Genomic DNA, 17061 nt, shown 5'->3' on the forward strand with positions numbered 1-17061 from the left:
CAGTTTTCTTATTCTTGCCTGGAGAAGTCCATGGACAGAGGAGCCTGGTGGGCTACAGTCCATGAAGTTGCAAAGAGTTGGACACAACTTCTGCTCCAGTGGACTTGCCTGCAGGCCACACTCCACCCTACAGGTTCTAAAATGGGGAGGCAGTCTGGAGAAGGGACAGGACCCTGGGGCTTCCCGACAAGGAGGACGATGGACTCCTTCCAAGAGAGTCATCTTGGGGTTGTGCCAGGTTCAGGGAGCGGCGCTTCTGCCCCACAGTGGCTCCCCCACCATGTCAGCCCAACATGACCAGGGAGGAGAGCCAAGGCCAGAGCTTTCCTGGGGCACTGCATCTTAGGAGGGCAGCCAGTCAGTGTGGTTAAGACACGGATGTCGGGGCATATCTCAGAGCTGTGGCAGGCACTCAGGTGATAATACTGTGGTGTTTCCCAGCTTTGTGATGGTGCAGTACCTGTCAGCTGTTTTTTGGTTGCACTGTGCGGCATGCAGGATCTTGGTTCCTTGATCAGGGATCAGACCTGCTCCCCCCTGCAGTGGAAGCGCAGAGTCTTAACCACAGGACTACCAGGGAAGTCCCTTCTGTCAGCTTTTTAGACTGCACTTTGCTGCGGTAGTTTATTCTAAAATAACTATTTTGGTGTCTCATTTTGTATTCATAAGTATGTAAATATTCGTGTATAAAGGGTTGCCAAAATTGTATAGACCTCAGGCCAAAGGCTACTGGACTCTCCAGAGTTACTATTTGTGGAGTGTTCTGTTTCTTGAAGGCCCTCTGTGCATCTGAGGATAGGCTAGCACAAATGGATTGGGGTGGGGAGGTTTTGATAGAGAGGCACGATTTCAAGGGGCAGGTATGTGGCTTGTGTCCCTGCAGGGTGGCCTGCTGACCCCTTAAGTAAGGGGGAAATATGACTAGATCTTCAAGGGCCAGCTCTGGAGCTCCTGGACTCCTTGGTCATAGACGAGAGGAGGTGCCCTGTGCCCTTTGAGGTGGTCGAGCATCCTAGGAGGCCCAGGGAGGTGGGAGCTGCCCCAGGCACCCATGCAGGAGCCTCAGGTCTCGGCTCTGGGACAGTGGCACTTATTTCTTACTGAAAATAAGAATATTATATCAAAACATCTGGTTATCTGCTGCTGTCAGGGCATCAGTCTTCCGAAGAAAGTCTTCAGATAACCGAAGTTTAGCTTTCCACCCAAAGCTGCTTACTTTGTATCCTTTTGATGAAAGTGGACCTGAAACATGGACTTTTCTACTTTTTTTTTTTTTTTTTTAAAATTTTTTAATTTTTTAATTTTTCAGTGGGTTTTGTCATACATTGATGTGAATCAGCCATAGAGTTACACGAATTCCCCATCCCGGTCACCCATCCCACCTCCCTCTCCACCCGATTCCCCTGGATCTTCCCAGCCCAACAGGCCCGAGCACTTGACTCATGCCTCCCACCTGAGCTGGTGGTCTGTTTCACCACAGATAATATACATGCTGTTCTTTCGAAACATCCCACCCTCCCCTTCTCCCACAGAGTTCAAAAGTCTGTTCTGTTCTTCTGCGTCTCTTCTTCTGCCCTGCATATAGGGCCATCGTTACCATCTTTCTAAATTCCGTATATATGTGTTAGTATACTGTAATGTTCTTTATCTTTCTGGCTCACCTCACTCTGTATAATGGGCTCCAGTTTCATCCATCTCATTAGAACTGATTCAAATGAATTCTTTTTAACGGCTGAGTAATATTCCATGGTGTATATGTACCACAGCTTCCTTATCCATTCATCTGCTGATGGGCATCTAGGTTGCTTCCATGTCCTGGCTATTATAAACAGTGCTGCGATGAACATTGGGGTGCACGTGTCTCTTTCAGATCTGGATTCCTCAGTGTGTATGCCCAGAAGTGGTATTGCTGGGTCATATGGTAGTTCTATTTCCAGTTTTTTAAGAAATCTCCACACTGTTTTCCATAGTGGCTGTACTAGTTTGCATTCCCACCAACAGTGTAAGAGGGTTCCCTTTTCTCCACACCCTCTCCAGCATTTATTGCTTGTAGACTTTTGGATAGCAGCCATCCTGACTGGCATGTAATGGTACCTCATTGTGGTTGACTTTTCTACTTTAAACAGAGGATGCCTGTGACCTTTACTGCCTTTGTAATCAGTCTTCATTGTCCAAACCATCCCCCTGTGTGTCTAAAAGTGTTTCAGGTCATTTGTTTATGTTAAGGGGCCTTAGCCAGCTGTGTGCTCAGTTTATGCCCTTGACAGCATCTTGGGTGCAGGGGTGCTGAGAGACCCCCCTCCCCAGTTTATGGCATATCATCAACGTCATTAAGGTTTCACATACAACTTTTCCCTTTGTCTCATTTACCATTTCCCTTTGTCCCCATATCCTCTCACCTTCCCCTCCTTCAGTTCTAACTTGCTGCTTCTGAAACATAAGAAAATCATGTAACTGGTGGCGTCCAGAACAGACTCGAGGCAAGGCCTGAAGTCTCTTGGGAGTGAAGTGTGTGTTTTCAGGGCTTGGGTTTTGAGATTATTCTCGGGCTCATTCTCAGTTTGTTGCTCAGAGCATGAGCTGAGATAACGGAGAGAGAATGCTTGTAGAAGAGAGTTTGACCCGGGTGGGATCCCTACTGTAAAAAGCTGGAATTCTGACAGGTCCTGTCTTGCTGTGCAAAGCCACAGCTTGGATATGTTGGTGGCCATGGAGGGCCCCGTCTGTTGCTGTCTTGAGCCTCATGTCTGCAGGGTGTCAGAAAGACACTTGTAAATGGTTGAGACTCTGTTATAGGATGATGTTATGGGATGTATTGGGCTTCCCTTGTGGCTCAACTGGTAAAGAATGAGCCTGCAACATGGGAGACCTGGGTTTGATCCCTGGGTTGGGAAAATCCCCTGGAGAAGGGAAAGGCTACCCACCCCAGTATTCTGGCCTGGAGAACTTCATGGACTGTATAGTCCATGGGTTTGCAAAGAGTCAGAGATGACTGAGCAACTTTCATTTTCACGTGGGATGTATTCTGTCTGGGATTCAGAGGGAATCTGGGATATTACAGCCAAAATCAGGGAGGAAAATGCTCATTTGGAAAGAAGTTCAGTTTGTTCCAGAGAACAGTGCACCCAACCTCCAGAAGAAAGTGCCACTTTGCTTCAAACAGACGTGAATCTAGCAAACACTTAACCTGCATCACACAGGACTATATGTCTATGACATCCTATTGGAGGAGTTAGGAACCAACCTAGTGGACAGTTTTAGAAGCCTGGAGACCCTCCACTTCTGGTATAATGGAAACCAAGCTGTGCTTGGGGCCAGGAGACCAATTTGAGAGGGGACTCTTAAGTTTTACCTAAACTTTGACTCCTTCATTTCTAAAATGGTTTCAGCAGAAGACCTAAGTAGACATATCTCCAAAGAAGACATACAGGTGGCCAACAGGCACATGGAAAGATGCTCGCTATTGCTAATTATTAGAGAAATGCAAATCAAGACTACAGTGAGGTACCACCTCACACCAGACAGAATGGCCATCGTTAAATCTACAAATAACAAATGCTAAAGAGAATGTGGAGAAAAAGGAACCCTCCTATACTATTGGTAGGAATGTAAATTGGTGCAGTCACTGTGGAGAACTGTATGGAGGTTCCTTAAAAAACTAAAAATAGAATTACCATGTGATCTAGTAGTCCCATGCCTGGGCAAAAATCTGGAAAAGGTGAAAACTAATTTGAAAAGATACATGTACCCCCAATGTTTATAGCAGCACTCTTTACAATAGCCAAGACCTGGAAACCTAAATGTCAATCAACAGATGAATGAATAAAGATGTACCTATACGCAATGGAGTACTACTCAGCCATAAAAAAGAATGAAATAATGACCTTGCAACAAGATGGATGGGTCTAGAGATTATCATACTTAAGTAAATTAGACAAAGACAAAATACTGTGTGATATCACTTATATGTGAAACTGAAAACAGACAAATTAACTTACTTGTGAAACAGACATTAAAAAAACAAATTTATAGTTACCAAAGAGGAAAAGGGATAGGAGGGGATAAATTAGGAGTTTGGGATTAACAGATTCAAGCAACTATCTGTAAAATAGGTAAACAACAAGGTCCTATTGTGTAGCACAGGAAACTATCTTAATATCCTATAATAAGCCATAATGGAAAAGAATATGAAAAAATATATGTAAATGCATGACTGAATCACTTTGCTGTATAGCAGACATTAACTAACTATATTCCAATAGAATATAAAAGTAATATAAAGAAATTAAACAGCAAAGGGACTCCCGTGGTGGTCCAGTGGCTAAGACTCTGTTCCCAACGCAGGGGGCCGGGGTTCAAGCCCTGGCCAGGGAACTAGATCCCAAATGTCGCAGTGAAGGCCCAAGATACCCCATGCTGCAACCAAGACCTGGTACAGTCAAATATATAAATAAATATTTTTTTAAAAAAATAAGGTGGGCCCAGGTAGCAATACCCAAGGGGTTATTGGAGATTAACTCCCTGGTGGGTACCTTGCCTGTAAGCACTGCTCAGCATGTCTAGAGTCTGTTTCCCAGGGCCGGGTGAGTGGGCAGTTTTCTCTGTTCTCCGCCTCATGGTCTCCTAGTGAAATTTTTTTCTTTTTTTTTTTTTTGGCCATGCCATGCTGTTTGTGGGATTTTAGTTCCCTGAAGAGGGATCGAACGCTGCCCCCTGCAGTGGAAGCACGGAGTCCTAACCACTGGGCTGCCAGGGAATTCCTGGTCTAGTAAAATTGCTTCCAGGAGTCCCTTTTGTGAGAACTTGCCTCCTGGCTGCGGTTTCCTCTTAGGCAGAAGTATGTGGACACACTAAACGGCGATCGGGGATCAAGGCGGTAGGGAACTGTGGAGGGCGTGGAGCAGCCGCCCCAGCACAGCCATCTCTGAATTCTGAAGCGACATCAGGATTCCTCTCCCTTTCTCAGAGTCTGGGTGAGAGGCATGAACCCAGAACACTTGCATTGGAGGCCAGGATGGTGGTCTAGCCTTGATACCTGGACGGCGTCCACCAGCCCTGCTGGCGGCCAGGCCTCAGAACCCCAACCCCGTCCCAGCTGCCCGACTTCAGAATGGACTATTAGAATGGCCCTTGGGCCGTGCTGTCAGCTGTCTCCTTGGTGCTGTCTTTCTAAATAGCATGACGCCCCCTCACCCTTCTGAGCCTTCCCCCACATGGAGTGACAGGACACATTTGGTTGTGGGCTCCGTTCTCCTTCTCAGTGCCACTGGACTTGGTGTTCATGGTAAGGGTCTGAATGAGCAGGACAGGCGCTCCTCTGCCTAGCGACCCCAGTACCTTGGCCCGGCCCACCACCCTGATCCACACCCCCAGATACCTTTCCTGAGAACTCTTGCAACAGCTCCCTAAGTTTGGGCTACACCTGGGGCTGAGAAGTGCCTTCTGCACCTTTGCAGCTATCATTCTGGTTTTGGGGGAACCAGTAGAACCAGGAGACTGGCCACAGTGGGTCAGGGGCTGTTTGAATGTGCCTGAGTCACATCTCCCAGTTGAGTTTCCGACCATAAACCAAAGGTGTGGGAGGAGGCTGGGCTGGTTTGCAGTGTCAGAGTGCTCTCCTGAACACCTGTCTTCATGCTGAGGAGTCTGCTTTCAGACCCAGGGCTGCTCAGATGGGAGCTGGGAGGCCTAGGGGGTAGCCCCAGTGTCTCGGTTGGGGACCAGTAAGATGGTGTGCCATGTCTGCCTGCCACCTGGCATGTTCAGACCCTGCTTGGGCAAACTGTGTCCACAGTCCAGAATGGGGCTCAGTCAAGTCCAGAGTCTCCCCCAAAAGGGGGCAGGAGGAGGTTGGAGGGCAGAGCTCACAGGCACTTGACCCTGGCAACTTTGGGACTGGGTTTAGACCAAAGATTTGGAATTCCAAAAGAACAGAGAAAACAATGGAAATCATAAAGAGAGCAGAAAAAGCTGAAGGCAACCTCGTAGGGATGTAGGACCTGTTTCCATCCTGAACGGGCTCACCTGCCCTGCCCAGAGGAGACTCACCCTGGCCACCTTCCTGAGGAATTGTCAGGTACTGGTGACAGAGGACCGAGGGACCTCCAGAGAGAGAACAATCTCCACACAGAAAATAAGAATCCAAATGGCTTCCAGCTTTTAATGGCACAAGAGCTGGAAAGTGAAGTTGCACAGCCATCTCAATGATGCAAGAACAGCCCGGAATTCCATACCCAGCAGGACTGCTCATCAAGAATAAAGACATGTGCAGAAGTGCCAGAGCTCAGCTCTACTGTCAGATTCCTTCTCAAGATGCAATAAGAGACTGGACTTAACCAGGATGAGAGGAAGAGCTGGGAGGAGGGAGACTGCCAACGGGGAGGTCAGGCCCTTCCTGCAGATGCCACACAGTCTCCTGCCCACCTGCTCTTGGGCCTGTGTGTGCCAGGGCATGTGCATGCATTTATGCATGCCTGTGAGCACAGGGCACATGTGTGTTTTGAAGCTGCCTTCCGGGGGCAGCTGGTTTCTGTAATCAGGAGTCCCACTCAGGGTGGGGTCAGTTGCCTGTGGTTCTGGTGGGGTATCAGAACCACAAGGGCACACTCTATCTCTGATGGGCACCAGGTGCCCTGATGAGAAAGTTCAGTGCCAGCAGCTGGTGTCACCAGGCATGCCTGGAGCCTGGCATGACATGGTGGAGACCCCCAGCCTTCTACAGAGGCTGTGAGACCAAGCTAGGCCTGTGACCTGCATCCCAGGGACCGCAATCTCCCCTGGACTGTCCTGGGTATGGCTGGGTGGGAGGAGCCTGGGCCAAGGCGCTGGCAGGGTTCAGAGAGCCTCAGTGCGGGGAGGTCAGAGCCTGGGCAAATCCCCATTGGGTCCAGGCGCAGGAACTGTGGACACACGGGAGGGCACCGCCTCCAAGTCTGTCCCCTGCCAGAGAGCTCCGCCCTTCTCCCCCAGGGCTGGGACCACCCCGCTTGGCCCTCGGGTGCGAGACAAGGAACGCTTGCCCATCCTGGTTGCACCCCGCCCTCACACCCCCGCCCGCCCCCGCCGGAGGCGGACCCGGAGGCAGGACATCTGGGTGCTGGGAGCCGCTGGGAACCCGTAGGCCGCGCAGAGCGTGAGCCTCCCCCGCGGCGGACAGCTGCCTCGGCAGCGTCCTCGGTGAGCTTGAGCTCGGCCCGCTTTCTGCGCAGTGCCCGGCCCCCGTGTCCCCGTGTCCTCCGTCCCCCGTCCTGCCCCCGCCTCCATGGAGCAGCTGCTGCGCGCGGAGCTGCGCACCGCGACCCTGCGCGCCTTCGGGAGCCCCGGGGCCGGCTGCATCAGCGAGGGGCGCGCCTATGACACAGATGCCGGCCCGGTGTTTGTCAAGATCAACCACAGGACGCTGGTGCGTGCCCCTCACCCATCCCATCCCACCGCACTCTTCCCCAGCGGCCTGAGCCCGCCTCCGGAGCTGGAAGCAGAAGGGGCTGCGGGGAGGGGAGGGCTGGGGGAAGTGGGAGGGGGGAGGAGCGGGGCGAGGGGGCCCGGGGCTCAGGGGAAGGGGGCGCTGTGGTCTGGTCCGCTCCAACCCTGGCGTCATAGCCGCGGGGTCAGCTTGGGGACTTGCTGGGCTGTCACCAGCCGGGGGAGGAGGGCTCAAGCGTTTTCTGCAGGATTCCAGGGTTCTGTCTGCTGCGGGGTTAATTTACTCCCTTTTGCCTGGATGCCCAGGCGTTTTCGGTGTCTGTTTTAATTTCCCTACTCATCAAACATGGAGGAGGTGAGGCTTGGGGTCCTGAGCTGCTTCTGCAGCTCCCCTGGGGCCCAGCTCTAGGCTGCATTTCCCTTAGCGGCTGGGTCCTCCTGGGCAGATGGAAAAAGGCAGGATGGACCCTTGCCCGACCTTGAGGGCCAGGTCCCTGCTCTTCTACTCACAGACCTTGCTTGTGTTTGGACCTGATTTCCATTGTCAGCCTAAAATATTGCTGTTACATATACTTTCCATGTATATTTCCATAGATATATTCACAGGTTGAGAAAGTCAGTATGGCTGACTTTCTGTGTGTGCACCCACAGAAAGTGCTGAGGATGCCAAGGATGGCGTTTCTTTGACTCTGGTGGGGGACTCCAGGGAGGCCCTGAAAGCCAAGCCCCTTTGAGATGGAGCAGTGGGTGGACCCCTCCAGTCTCCCTGCAGCACCACCCACTGCGAGGATGGACTGTAGGTTGGTGTTGGTCTGCTGTCCGTGCTCCATTGGCGCTGGGATCTGTTAGAGTCTGGTTTCAGAGTCCAAATAACTCAGTGCTACCTACCAGGAAGCGTTATTGGGTTCAAGGTTCACACTGACTCCAGAAAGCTCTTCTAGGCTGGGATCCCACTATTCACCCTTGAAACCTTCAGTGCTGGCACACAGTAGGTGCTCAATCAATACACGAGAACAGGGGACAGGTGAAGCCCTCAGGATGTGGGCAACCTGAAGCCCAGGTGTTGGCTGCCCCTGTATGTTTAGCAGCGTGACTGAGGGTCGCTGGACACCCCACTCCATGATTCTAGGTGTGGGCTGGCAGTTAGGACGTCTTGCAGGTTCTCCCCTCAGGTACTTGAATTAAAAGATGGAATTCTTTTCTTATGTGGATATAGATGTTTCAGTCTTGTTCACAAGGGTTAATTCTATAGCCAGAGATAGTCACAAATCATATTTATAACAAACACATATTTTACCCAGGTATAGTGTACCTGAAGTGAGAGTTCACCTAATTTAAAATTGGGATATTTGTGCAAAATGTTTTAGAAGTAGGAAGACCCCTGGTCCCGGTGGAGGCTGTTCTGCTGCCCTGGGGCATGGCTGTCTTCTTCCTGGGTGGGGTGGATGGCTCCTTCCAAGCCCCCAGGCCCTGCTGGGTGCTTGCCCCTGGGGACTGGCCCTGGACCCAAGTCCAGGCCCAGCTGACCCCCCCCAGCCCCTGGCTTCCCGTGCCCCAAGTGTGTGCCCCAGTCACATTCCCACCCTGCCCCATGCTGCCCCTCATTTGCTGTAAGTGCCCCAGACATCGTGGGGGCAGGTAACGAGGCAGGGGACCCAGGCCCTACCCCGTGGCACCCCAGCACCCCCATGGTCTACCACGTCACCCCATGGCCTCCCAGCTGCTCCCCGCCTACCAGGGTCCCCCCCAGCACCCCCAGAACCTGGGCCCCCCCACCATGGCCTGTGCTTCCTCACCTCTCAGGGCAGGTGCTTGCTGCAGACATCAGCATCCTGTCCACCCCAAGCTCCCCACACAACCTCGTCTTTGTGGCCCCTTCCTATCCGAAGGGGACCACCTGCATCCCACTCTCTGCGGGGCGGATGCCTTGCTCTCCACTCAGTTTTCAGCATCCGGAGGTCTTGGCACTTGTGATTCCTTGTGGTGGCTTCAGTCTGGCTGCAGAGCCGCTGTTGGCTTTGGAGCTCACAGCCGTGTTCTGGACGCAGGCCCGGCAGATGTTTGAGGGGGAGATGGCGAGCCTGGAGGCTCTTCGGAGCACTGGCCTGGTGCGGGTGCCTCGGCCCATCAAGGTGATTGACCTGCCTGGAGGTGGGGCTGCCTTTGTGATGGAGCATCTGAAGATGAGGGGCCTGAGCAGGTGAGAGACAGAGAGAGTGTGTGTGTGAGAGAGAAAGAGAGAAGGAGAGAGGAGGACAGAGGGACAGAGAGGGAGACAAGAGAGAGGCAGAGGGAACAGCCTCTTGCTGAGCTGCCCACATCACTCAGTACAAGAGCAGAGGCAGGGCCAAGAGCCACACCTGCCTCCCTGATGGAGACAGGAGCTCTTGCTTTCCACGCAGGGCCAGTCTGAGGCTAGTTTGGCTTCACAAAGATGCACCAAACAAGCACGTTTGAACCATCTGTTACTCTGTGTTTAGTGGACACCGGTGCCTGTTCAGTATGGGCAGTGAGGTCTGATCTAGTAATTATCTAAAATCTAATTATGAAAGTTATGCCATGCTAAGGCGCTTCAGTCATGTCTGACTCTGTGCGACTCTATGGACTATAGAGCCTGCCAAGCTCCTCTGTCCATGGGATTCTCCAGGCAAGAAGACTGGAGTGGGTTGCCATGCCCTCTTCCAGGGGATCTTCCCCACCCAGGGATGGAACCTGAGTCTCTTATGTCTCCTGTACTGACAGGCGGGTTCTTTACCAGTAGTGCTGCCTGGGGAGCTCCGAAGTTATGTATGTTTATTGTTTAAAAAATGGTGTAAGAGGCAAACTCATGAAAAGACTAAAGGCACATGTCATCCCAGCGGCAGGGAGCAGTCACAGCTATGATGTGTGAATGTGTGATTGTTGTTTTCTTTTTTGTGATTTACATTTGTTTTTCCAAAAAATTGTGAGCTTTTTTTTTTCCTTGACATTACTTTTTCGGTATTTGACCCTTAAATGCTAATATCTCCTTGGGCTTTAACAGAAACCTACCCTTCTTGGGTGATTTTACACTATTTTGATGTTTTGGAGAAGATCATTACCTGCAATTCATTTTTCACTTTTTAAAGAACAGAGAGTTGTTTTTTAAGGTATTTAAAACATTTCTCAAAATGGAACATGTTCCCTGGTTGTTGTTTCTTATTTTAATTGGCTTCATTTTCTTCTATCCTCAGTCAGGCAGCAAAACTTGGAGACCAGATGGCAGATTTGCACCTTTACAACCAGAAGCTTGGGGAGAAGCTGAGGGAGGAGGAGAACAGAGTGGGTATGTTCAGAATGCTGTTGTGAACCCTTGACCTGGGTGCGTCTACCCTGGGTAGGTGCGTGGGGGGACATTTTAGTAACGGTTTGGGTTTCATGCCACCTGCTCATAGACTGCAGTGTGAAAAATGAGATTGTTAAAAAAGAGTTTTGATGATAAGCTAGTAGAATTGGCTCATGACCCCTTTATACCCAGCCCTATTGTCCAGTGTGCTAGAGAGAGGCATGTTCTGGCTCGTCTGTGTGTGGACCAATTGTTCCCACATCATCCCGTGGTGACCTTGGCTGGTATTACATCCCTGGAAACTGGGCAGGCTTGGGTCCCAAGGCTGGGTTGTTGTGGGGCTCAGGGACCTGGGAGGATGTGGCAGGCAGTGTGCCCCCACAATGTTCTTGAGTACTTCCTCAGCCACCCATATCCTAACAGTGTGGTCCTGATGCTCTGCAGAGGTCTGACATTTAAGAGAATGACAAGCAGCTCTTTCTGTTAACAGGCCAGAGGGCCGAGGGTGCCGGGCCCCAGTATGTGACCAAGTTTGGCTTCCACACAGTGACCTGCTGCGGCTTCATCCCACAGGTGAGTGCCTGGGAGAGGGTGTGCCTACTTAGTTCCTGACACTCTAGGGCTGCTCATCCCACCCCTTGTGCCTAACAGAGTGCCAGTCCCCTGGGCATAAGGAAGTCTGACTACCTGATTCCTGAAAGCAGAGTGTGAGCTGGGAGAGTTGATATTCAGGTTCACTGAACTGAGCTTAGAGGAAGCAAGGAGCTGCGGGGCAGGTGGAAGAACATTCTAAGCAGGAGAAACAGCAGGTGCAAAGGCCTTGTCACAGGAGGGCATGTGCTAAGTGTGAGGGACGGAAGCCTGGGGGGCAGCATTTGAGGTCAGGGACTAAGCCCTGGTCACTCATCCCCTCTCCTGGGGCTTTTTAAAAATTATTAATACTATTGAGGTGTAATTCAATGACATAAATGTCAGTATTTTAAACTGTACAGTTCAGTGATTTTTATTATATTCACAATATTATGCAACCATCACCACTACCTAACTCTGAAATGTTTTCATCACCCCAGAGAAACCATATACCTGTTAGTAGTCACTCCCTATTTCCCTGACTGCCTCAATCTCTTTCTCTAGGATTTGCCTATTTGGACATTTTGTATAAATGGAATCACACAGTAGATAGCCTTTTGTGTCTCCCCAGTGTGGGCAGAGGGCTGTTCTCCCAGGCAGAGTCACTAGGAGCAAAATCCTTATGAGGCTGGAGGCAGATTTAGGGATCTCAGTCAAGGGGCAGCCCTCAGATCTGGGGTACCTAGAACTGTACCCAGTGGTTTACCAGGCTTATTAAGACCCTATGAATCTCTGCTGAAGCCAGCTCCCCTGGGGTTACATACCCATCTGGAGCTAGTGACCAGCACAATAGTGGTCCCAGGCCAGTGTGGCCAAATGTGGCCTGTCCTGCTTCAGATGTTGAGTTTAAGAATGCAAGTCTATAAAGACCCAGTAGACCTCATATATTGACTTTTCAAGAACTGAGGAATGAACTTGTACACAGAACCCCAATGTGTGAAGCTGGTGAGGATGGAACTGGCCTGTTAGGGACACAGGCAGCCACTGAGCACCCACATCAGAGTCTAGGATCAATGAACCAACTTAGTTTAGCTGCGGAGAAGGCAATGGCACCCCACTCCAGTACTTTTGCCTGGAAAATCCCATGGACGGAGGAGCCTGGTAGGCTGCAGTCCATGGGGTCACTAAGAGTCGGGCACGACTGAGCAACTTCACTTTCATTTTTTACTTTCATGCACTGGAGAAGGAAATGGCAACCCACTCCAGTATTCTTGCCTGGAGAATCCCAGGGACAGAGGAGCCTAGTGGGCTGCCATCTATGGGGTCGCACAGAGTCAGACACGACTGAAGTGACTTAGCAGCAGCAGCAGCAGTTTAGCTGCAGCCTGACTAAGAAGGGGTGGGAGACCTGGGAGGACCCCTGGCCCACCTCCTTGTGCTGTGACAAGATGGTCCTGGACGTAGCATCTGATGGACACAGCCTGGATAGTCCAGCCTGAAGTTTCAGGAAGCTTCCTGCTCCTTGGGACTACTGAGTGGGCCCTAAGGGGCTTCAGCCATTGATGTGGCAATCCTGAATGATGGTACCCTGAGCTGAGCCCCCTTGGGACCACTGGCTTGGTGAGAATACTGACATGGTTTGTTCGCTGCCATGTCTGATTCAGCTCCCTAGTTTCCATAGCAACCTCAGGAAGCAGGTTTTCACTGACTCCTTTTATAGATGGGGAAAATGATGTGTGCAGAGAAGCCAGGTGGTGTCTAGTCGTGCAGCTGGTAAGCAGAGGGGCCCCTCTGTCCAGGTGGAGGGCTAGCCATGCCGGTCTCCAGCTTCAAACACAGTCTGTGTCTTTTATGACCTGGTCATCTAGGAGGAAGACCAAGGCTGGGACACCATGGGCCTAGGCAGGAGATGGGGCAGGAGGGCATGCCATCCCATATGCCTTAGGCTGTTTGGGGAGGGGAATTCCCATTTTCTCTTGAGGTGCACCAAGGGGATGAACCCAGGGGTTCAGTGACCACAATCCTCAGCACAGGATGCTGACTGGGAGTGCATGTTGTCTGGAAAGTTCTTCCCTTAAGGAATTTCATTAAGTAACCCTTTGTATAAAATAAGCTTTACATCTTAAAAAAAAAAAAAAAACTCTATTAAGGTATATAGTTGACATGAAATAAACTGCGCGTATTTAAAGTGTACAGATTGGTAAGTTTTGACATGTGTACACACCTGTGAACCACTAACCACAGTTAGGTCAGTGTGTCGATAAGTGTCACCCCAAAAGTGTCCTTCTGCCCTTTTGTAATGTCTTCCTCCTGCCCTTCCCTGCCCCGGCAGCCACCAATCTGTTTTCTGTCACCATAGACGGGTTTGCATTTTGCATAATTTAACGTAAATGAAATCATATGGTGTGCGCTCCTTTTTGTCTGGCTTTTTTTACTCAGCACAATCATTTCAGTATTCATCCATGTTGTTACACATGCCAAAAGTCCATTCCATTGTACAATAAACCACAGTCTGTTTATCCATTCACTGGTTGATGGGTATCTGAGTTGTTTCCAAGTTTTCCTTTTACAAATAAAGCTGCTAGGCACTTTTGTGTACAAGAATTTGTGTGAACAAATGCTTCCATTTATTTTGGGTTCATACCTAGGAACCAATGACTAGGTCATATGTAGGTTCATTTTTAACTTTTTAGAAACACTTGTCTCTTATTTTGAGCTGTGCTGGGTCTTCATTGCTGTCGGGGCTACTCTAGTTGCAGTGTGCTGGCACACGGGCTTAGCTGCTCCACAGCATGTGGGATCTTTCTGGATCGGGGATCAAACCCACGTCTCCTGCACTGGCTGGCGGATTTTCTTTTTTTTACCACTGAGCCACCTGAGAAGCACCATATTTAACTTTTTGAAGAAACTGTCAAAATATATTCCAAAGTGGTTATATCATTTTACAGTCACACCACTAGTGTAGAAAGTTCCAGGTCTTCTGTGCCCTCACGCACTTGGTATATTCCTTTTCCTAAAATTGTAGCCATCCAGTGATTGTGAACTGGTATTTCAGTGAAGTTCTATTTTCTCTGATGACTAAGGATGTGGAGCATCTATTCAGGTGCTTATTTGCTATATATTAGGGACATAAATGTTTAGGATTATTGTGTCTTCCTCATTAGTTGACTCTCTTTCCATTGGGAAATGACTTTATAGTCAGTGTCTTTGCTCTGAAATCTACTTTGATATTAATATAGCCACTCCAGCTTTCTTTTGACTAATGTTAGCATGATTCATCTTTTCTATCCTTTTAACCTGTTTCTCCTTTTGTGTATAAAGTGCATGTCTTATTCACAGCTTATAACTGGGTCTTGCTTTATTTTTTCAACCTGTTGATCTGTCATTTAACTGGGGTCTATAGACCGTTCATGTTTAATGTACTTATTGATATGGTTAGGTTTGGATCTGTTGTCTTGTCATTTCTTCTTTTTAATTTGTCTTATCTGTTCCCCCTTTATGCTCTTCTGAATTAACTAAGTGTTTTTTAATGCCTTCATCTTGTCTCCCTTGTTGTCCAATGATAACATTTGCTGTGTTCTTTTAGTGTTTGCTCTAGGGTTTAGGCAGTTTCCATGCATGCAGTTTCCTGTCCCGTGACCATCAGCTGCAGCACCAGCCCCTTCCTTTCCCTTGTCGCTCAGGTGAACGAGTGGCAGGATGACTGGCCAACCTTCTTCACCCGGCACCGGCTCCAATCACAGCTGGACCTCATTGAGAAGGATTATGCTGACCGAGAGGCACGAGAACTCTGGTCACAGCTACAGGTGGGCATAGCAGCTATCCTCTGGGAGAAGGACTGTCCTCTTAGGAGCCTTACCAACATTTGTGTGGGGCCCTCTGCTAGAGCAGAGCCAGAGAGGGGACCACTGAGCCTGGAGCAGGGCTGGTCAAATCATGGACACATAAGTGCCCTGACTTTTGGTTCAATGGGGAAACTAAGAAGGGGGTGGCCCCTGAGAGCATCTCTCACTTCCTGGGTCACCAGATACTTAACCTCAAACTTTGCTCACGAGAAATGTAGGTGTTTGACTTGTGAATGGTGGCATTTACTACTACTTTCTTGCCCACTCTTATGCTGTTCTTTCCACCAAGGTACAAATGTCTTACCTTTTAGAGCAGGTGTGAACAGCAGGTGCCCCAGAATGACTGGCTTCAAAACAGAAATCTCAAGATGTTAAAAACAGAACTTGCATATCAGTACCTCATGAGCACGCATAAAAGAAATTTTATTGAACTTCTTACTGAAATAATCAGGCTTCAAAAGAGGTGCAGATATATATGCACTATGAAATGAAAGAATAGCAGAGAAAGTTTGCTAAGTTACATACGAAAAACTTCACTCAGGTTCATATTCTACACAACAGTAAAACCATAACCTCCGAGGTTCTCTACTGTATGACAATCACTAATGTTGTAGAGCTTTTAGACCTAAATTAGCAGTAAATACCAAAACAAAATTACATTCCCCTGGAGTCAGAGGATCTTTATCTCTGGGCTTAGTAGGCAGTGGTGGTTGGACTCTGAGTAAACACAAGGTCCTCTTTACCTTATTTCCAAGTATTGGATGAGCAGACTGTGGCTCCCAGGCCTGTGATAACTCTATGTACCATAATTATTTTCTTAGGTGAAGATTCCAGATTTGTTTTGTGGCCTGGAGATTGTCCCTGCCCTTCTTCATGGGGATCTCTGGTCGGGAAATGTGGCAGAGGATGACAGCGGGCCCATTATTTATGACCCAGCCTCCTTCTACGGCCATTCTGAGTTTGAACTGGCAATTGCCTTGATGTTTGGGGGGTTTCCCAGGCCCTTTTTCACCGCCTACCACCAGAAGGTCCCCAAGGCTCCAGGGTTTGACAGGAGGCTGCTGCTCTATCAGCTCTTTAACTACTTGAACCACTGGAACCACTTCGGTAGGCAGTACAGGAGCCCATCGCTGGGCACCATGAGGAAGCTTCTCAAATAGAAGCCGGTCTGTGTCCTCTGCCCAGCTGCTTGCCAAGGGACCAGGGCGGCCGCACCAAGGTGGTTTCAGGGACAAATAAAGTCCATGGGGGTTTCAGGGATGGAACTGTGTGTGTCTTAGTTTCACCCGCGTCTCTGTCCTCCATGCAGCTGGGTTAATTTACTGGGGGCCCAGATCACCTGAAAGTTCTCTGACAGGCTCATCACCTAGTCCAGTCTAGGGGGAACATGGAGTTTGGATACTTTCATGACAATTGTACAGAAATTCACAGAGATCTGGGGTTTGCTTAGGCAGAAGTTGGTGTTACAGTCCCCGTCGTGGACTCAGGGCTCCTGTTTCTGGCTTAGGTAGAGTTGGGGACCATGAAATGGGCCCAACTCTTGAGCAGTGGCTCTGGGGCTGTGTCCAAGTCCACCCTTACTTAGGTGGACGGGTGGGAGAAAGCCCCCTTACCCCTCAAGTGCTGGAGCCACTGTCCCTCTTCCGTGCTCCATTTTGCAGTTGGTAGTTTTGCTCGATAAGGGGCGGGCGGGAGCCTTGGATAGCGGGTGTGCCCTGGTGGGTGCGTGGGGTGTCCAGGGTGATCGGGGTGTCACCGTGGAAAGGCGGGGCTGCCGGGCCCCGCGGCCACCCAAGTGAAGACGGAGCCGCTCACATCACCAATTATTTCGGGGCGTTACGAGCGCCCAGCCAACCCTTCTCTGTTAAGTGCCTATCTCCCACTGCAGCCTGCGCACCTGTGGGCTGCTTTGTATTGTAG

General features: G+C 49.9%; 1 protein-coding gene across 1 annotated transcript; it reads left to right on the forward strand.

Annotated features, from left to right (window-relative positions):
- Positions 1 to 7064: 7064 nt before the first annotated feature.
- FN3K (fructosamine 3 kinase) lies at positions 7065 to 16395 on the forward strand. The gene is made up of 6 exons (XM_065909044.1): positions 7065 to 7402; positions 9471 to 9622; positions 10635 to 10726; positions 11217 to 11299; positions 14980 to 15102; positions 15963 to 16395. Exons 1-6 carry the CDS (start codon positions 7262 to 7264, stop codon positions 16299 to 16301), a joined length of 930 nt encoding a protein of 309 aa, XP_065765116.1. The 5' UTR covers positions 7065 to 7261; the 3' UTR covers positions 16302 to 16395.
- Positions 16396 to 17061: the final 666 nt, after the last annotated feature.

The sequence above is a fragment of the Muntiacus reevesi genome, chromosome 18, assembly GCF_963930625.1.
Source record: "Muntiacus reevesi chromosome 18, mMunRee1.1, whole genome shotgun sequence".
Classification (NCBI taxonomy): domain Eukaryota; kingdom Metazoa; phylum Chordata; class Mammalia; order Artiodactyla; family Cervidae; genus Muntiacus; species Muntiacus reevesi.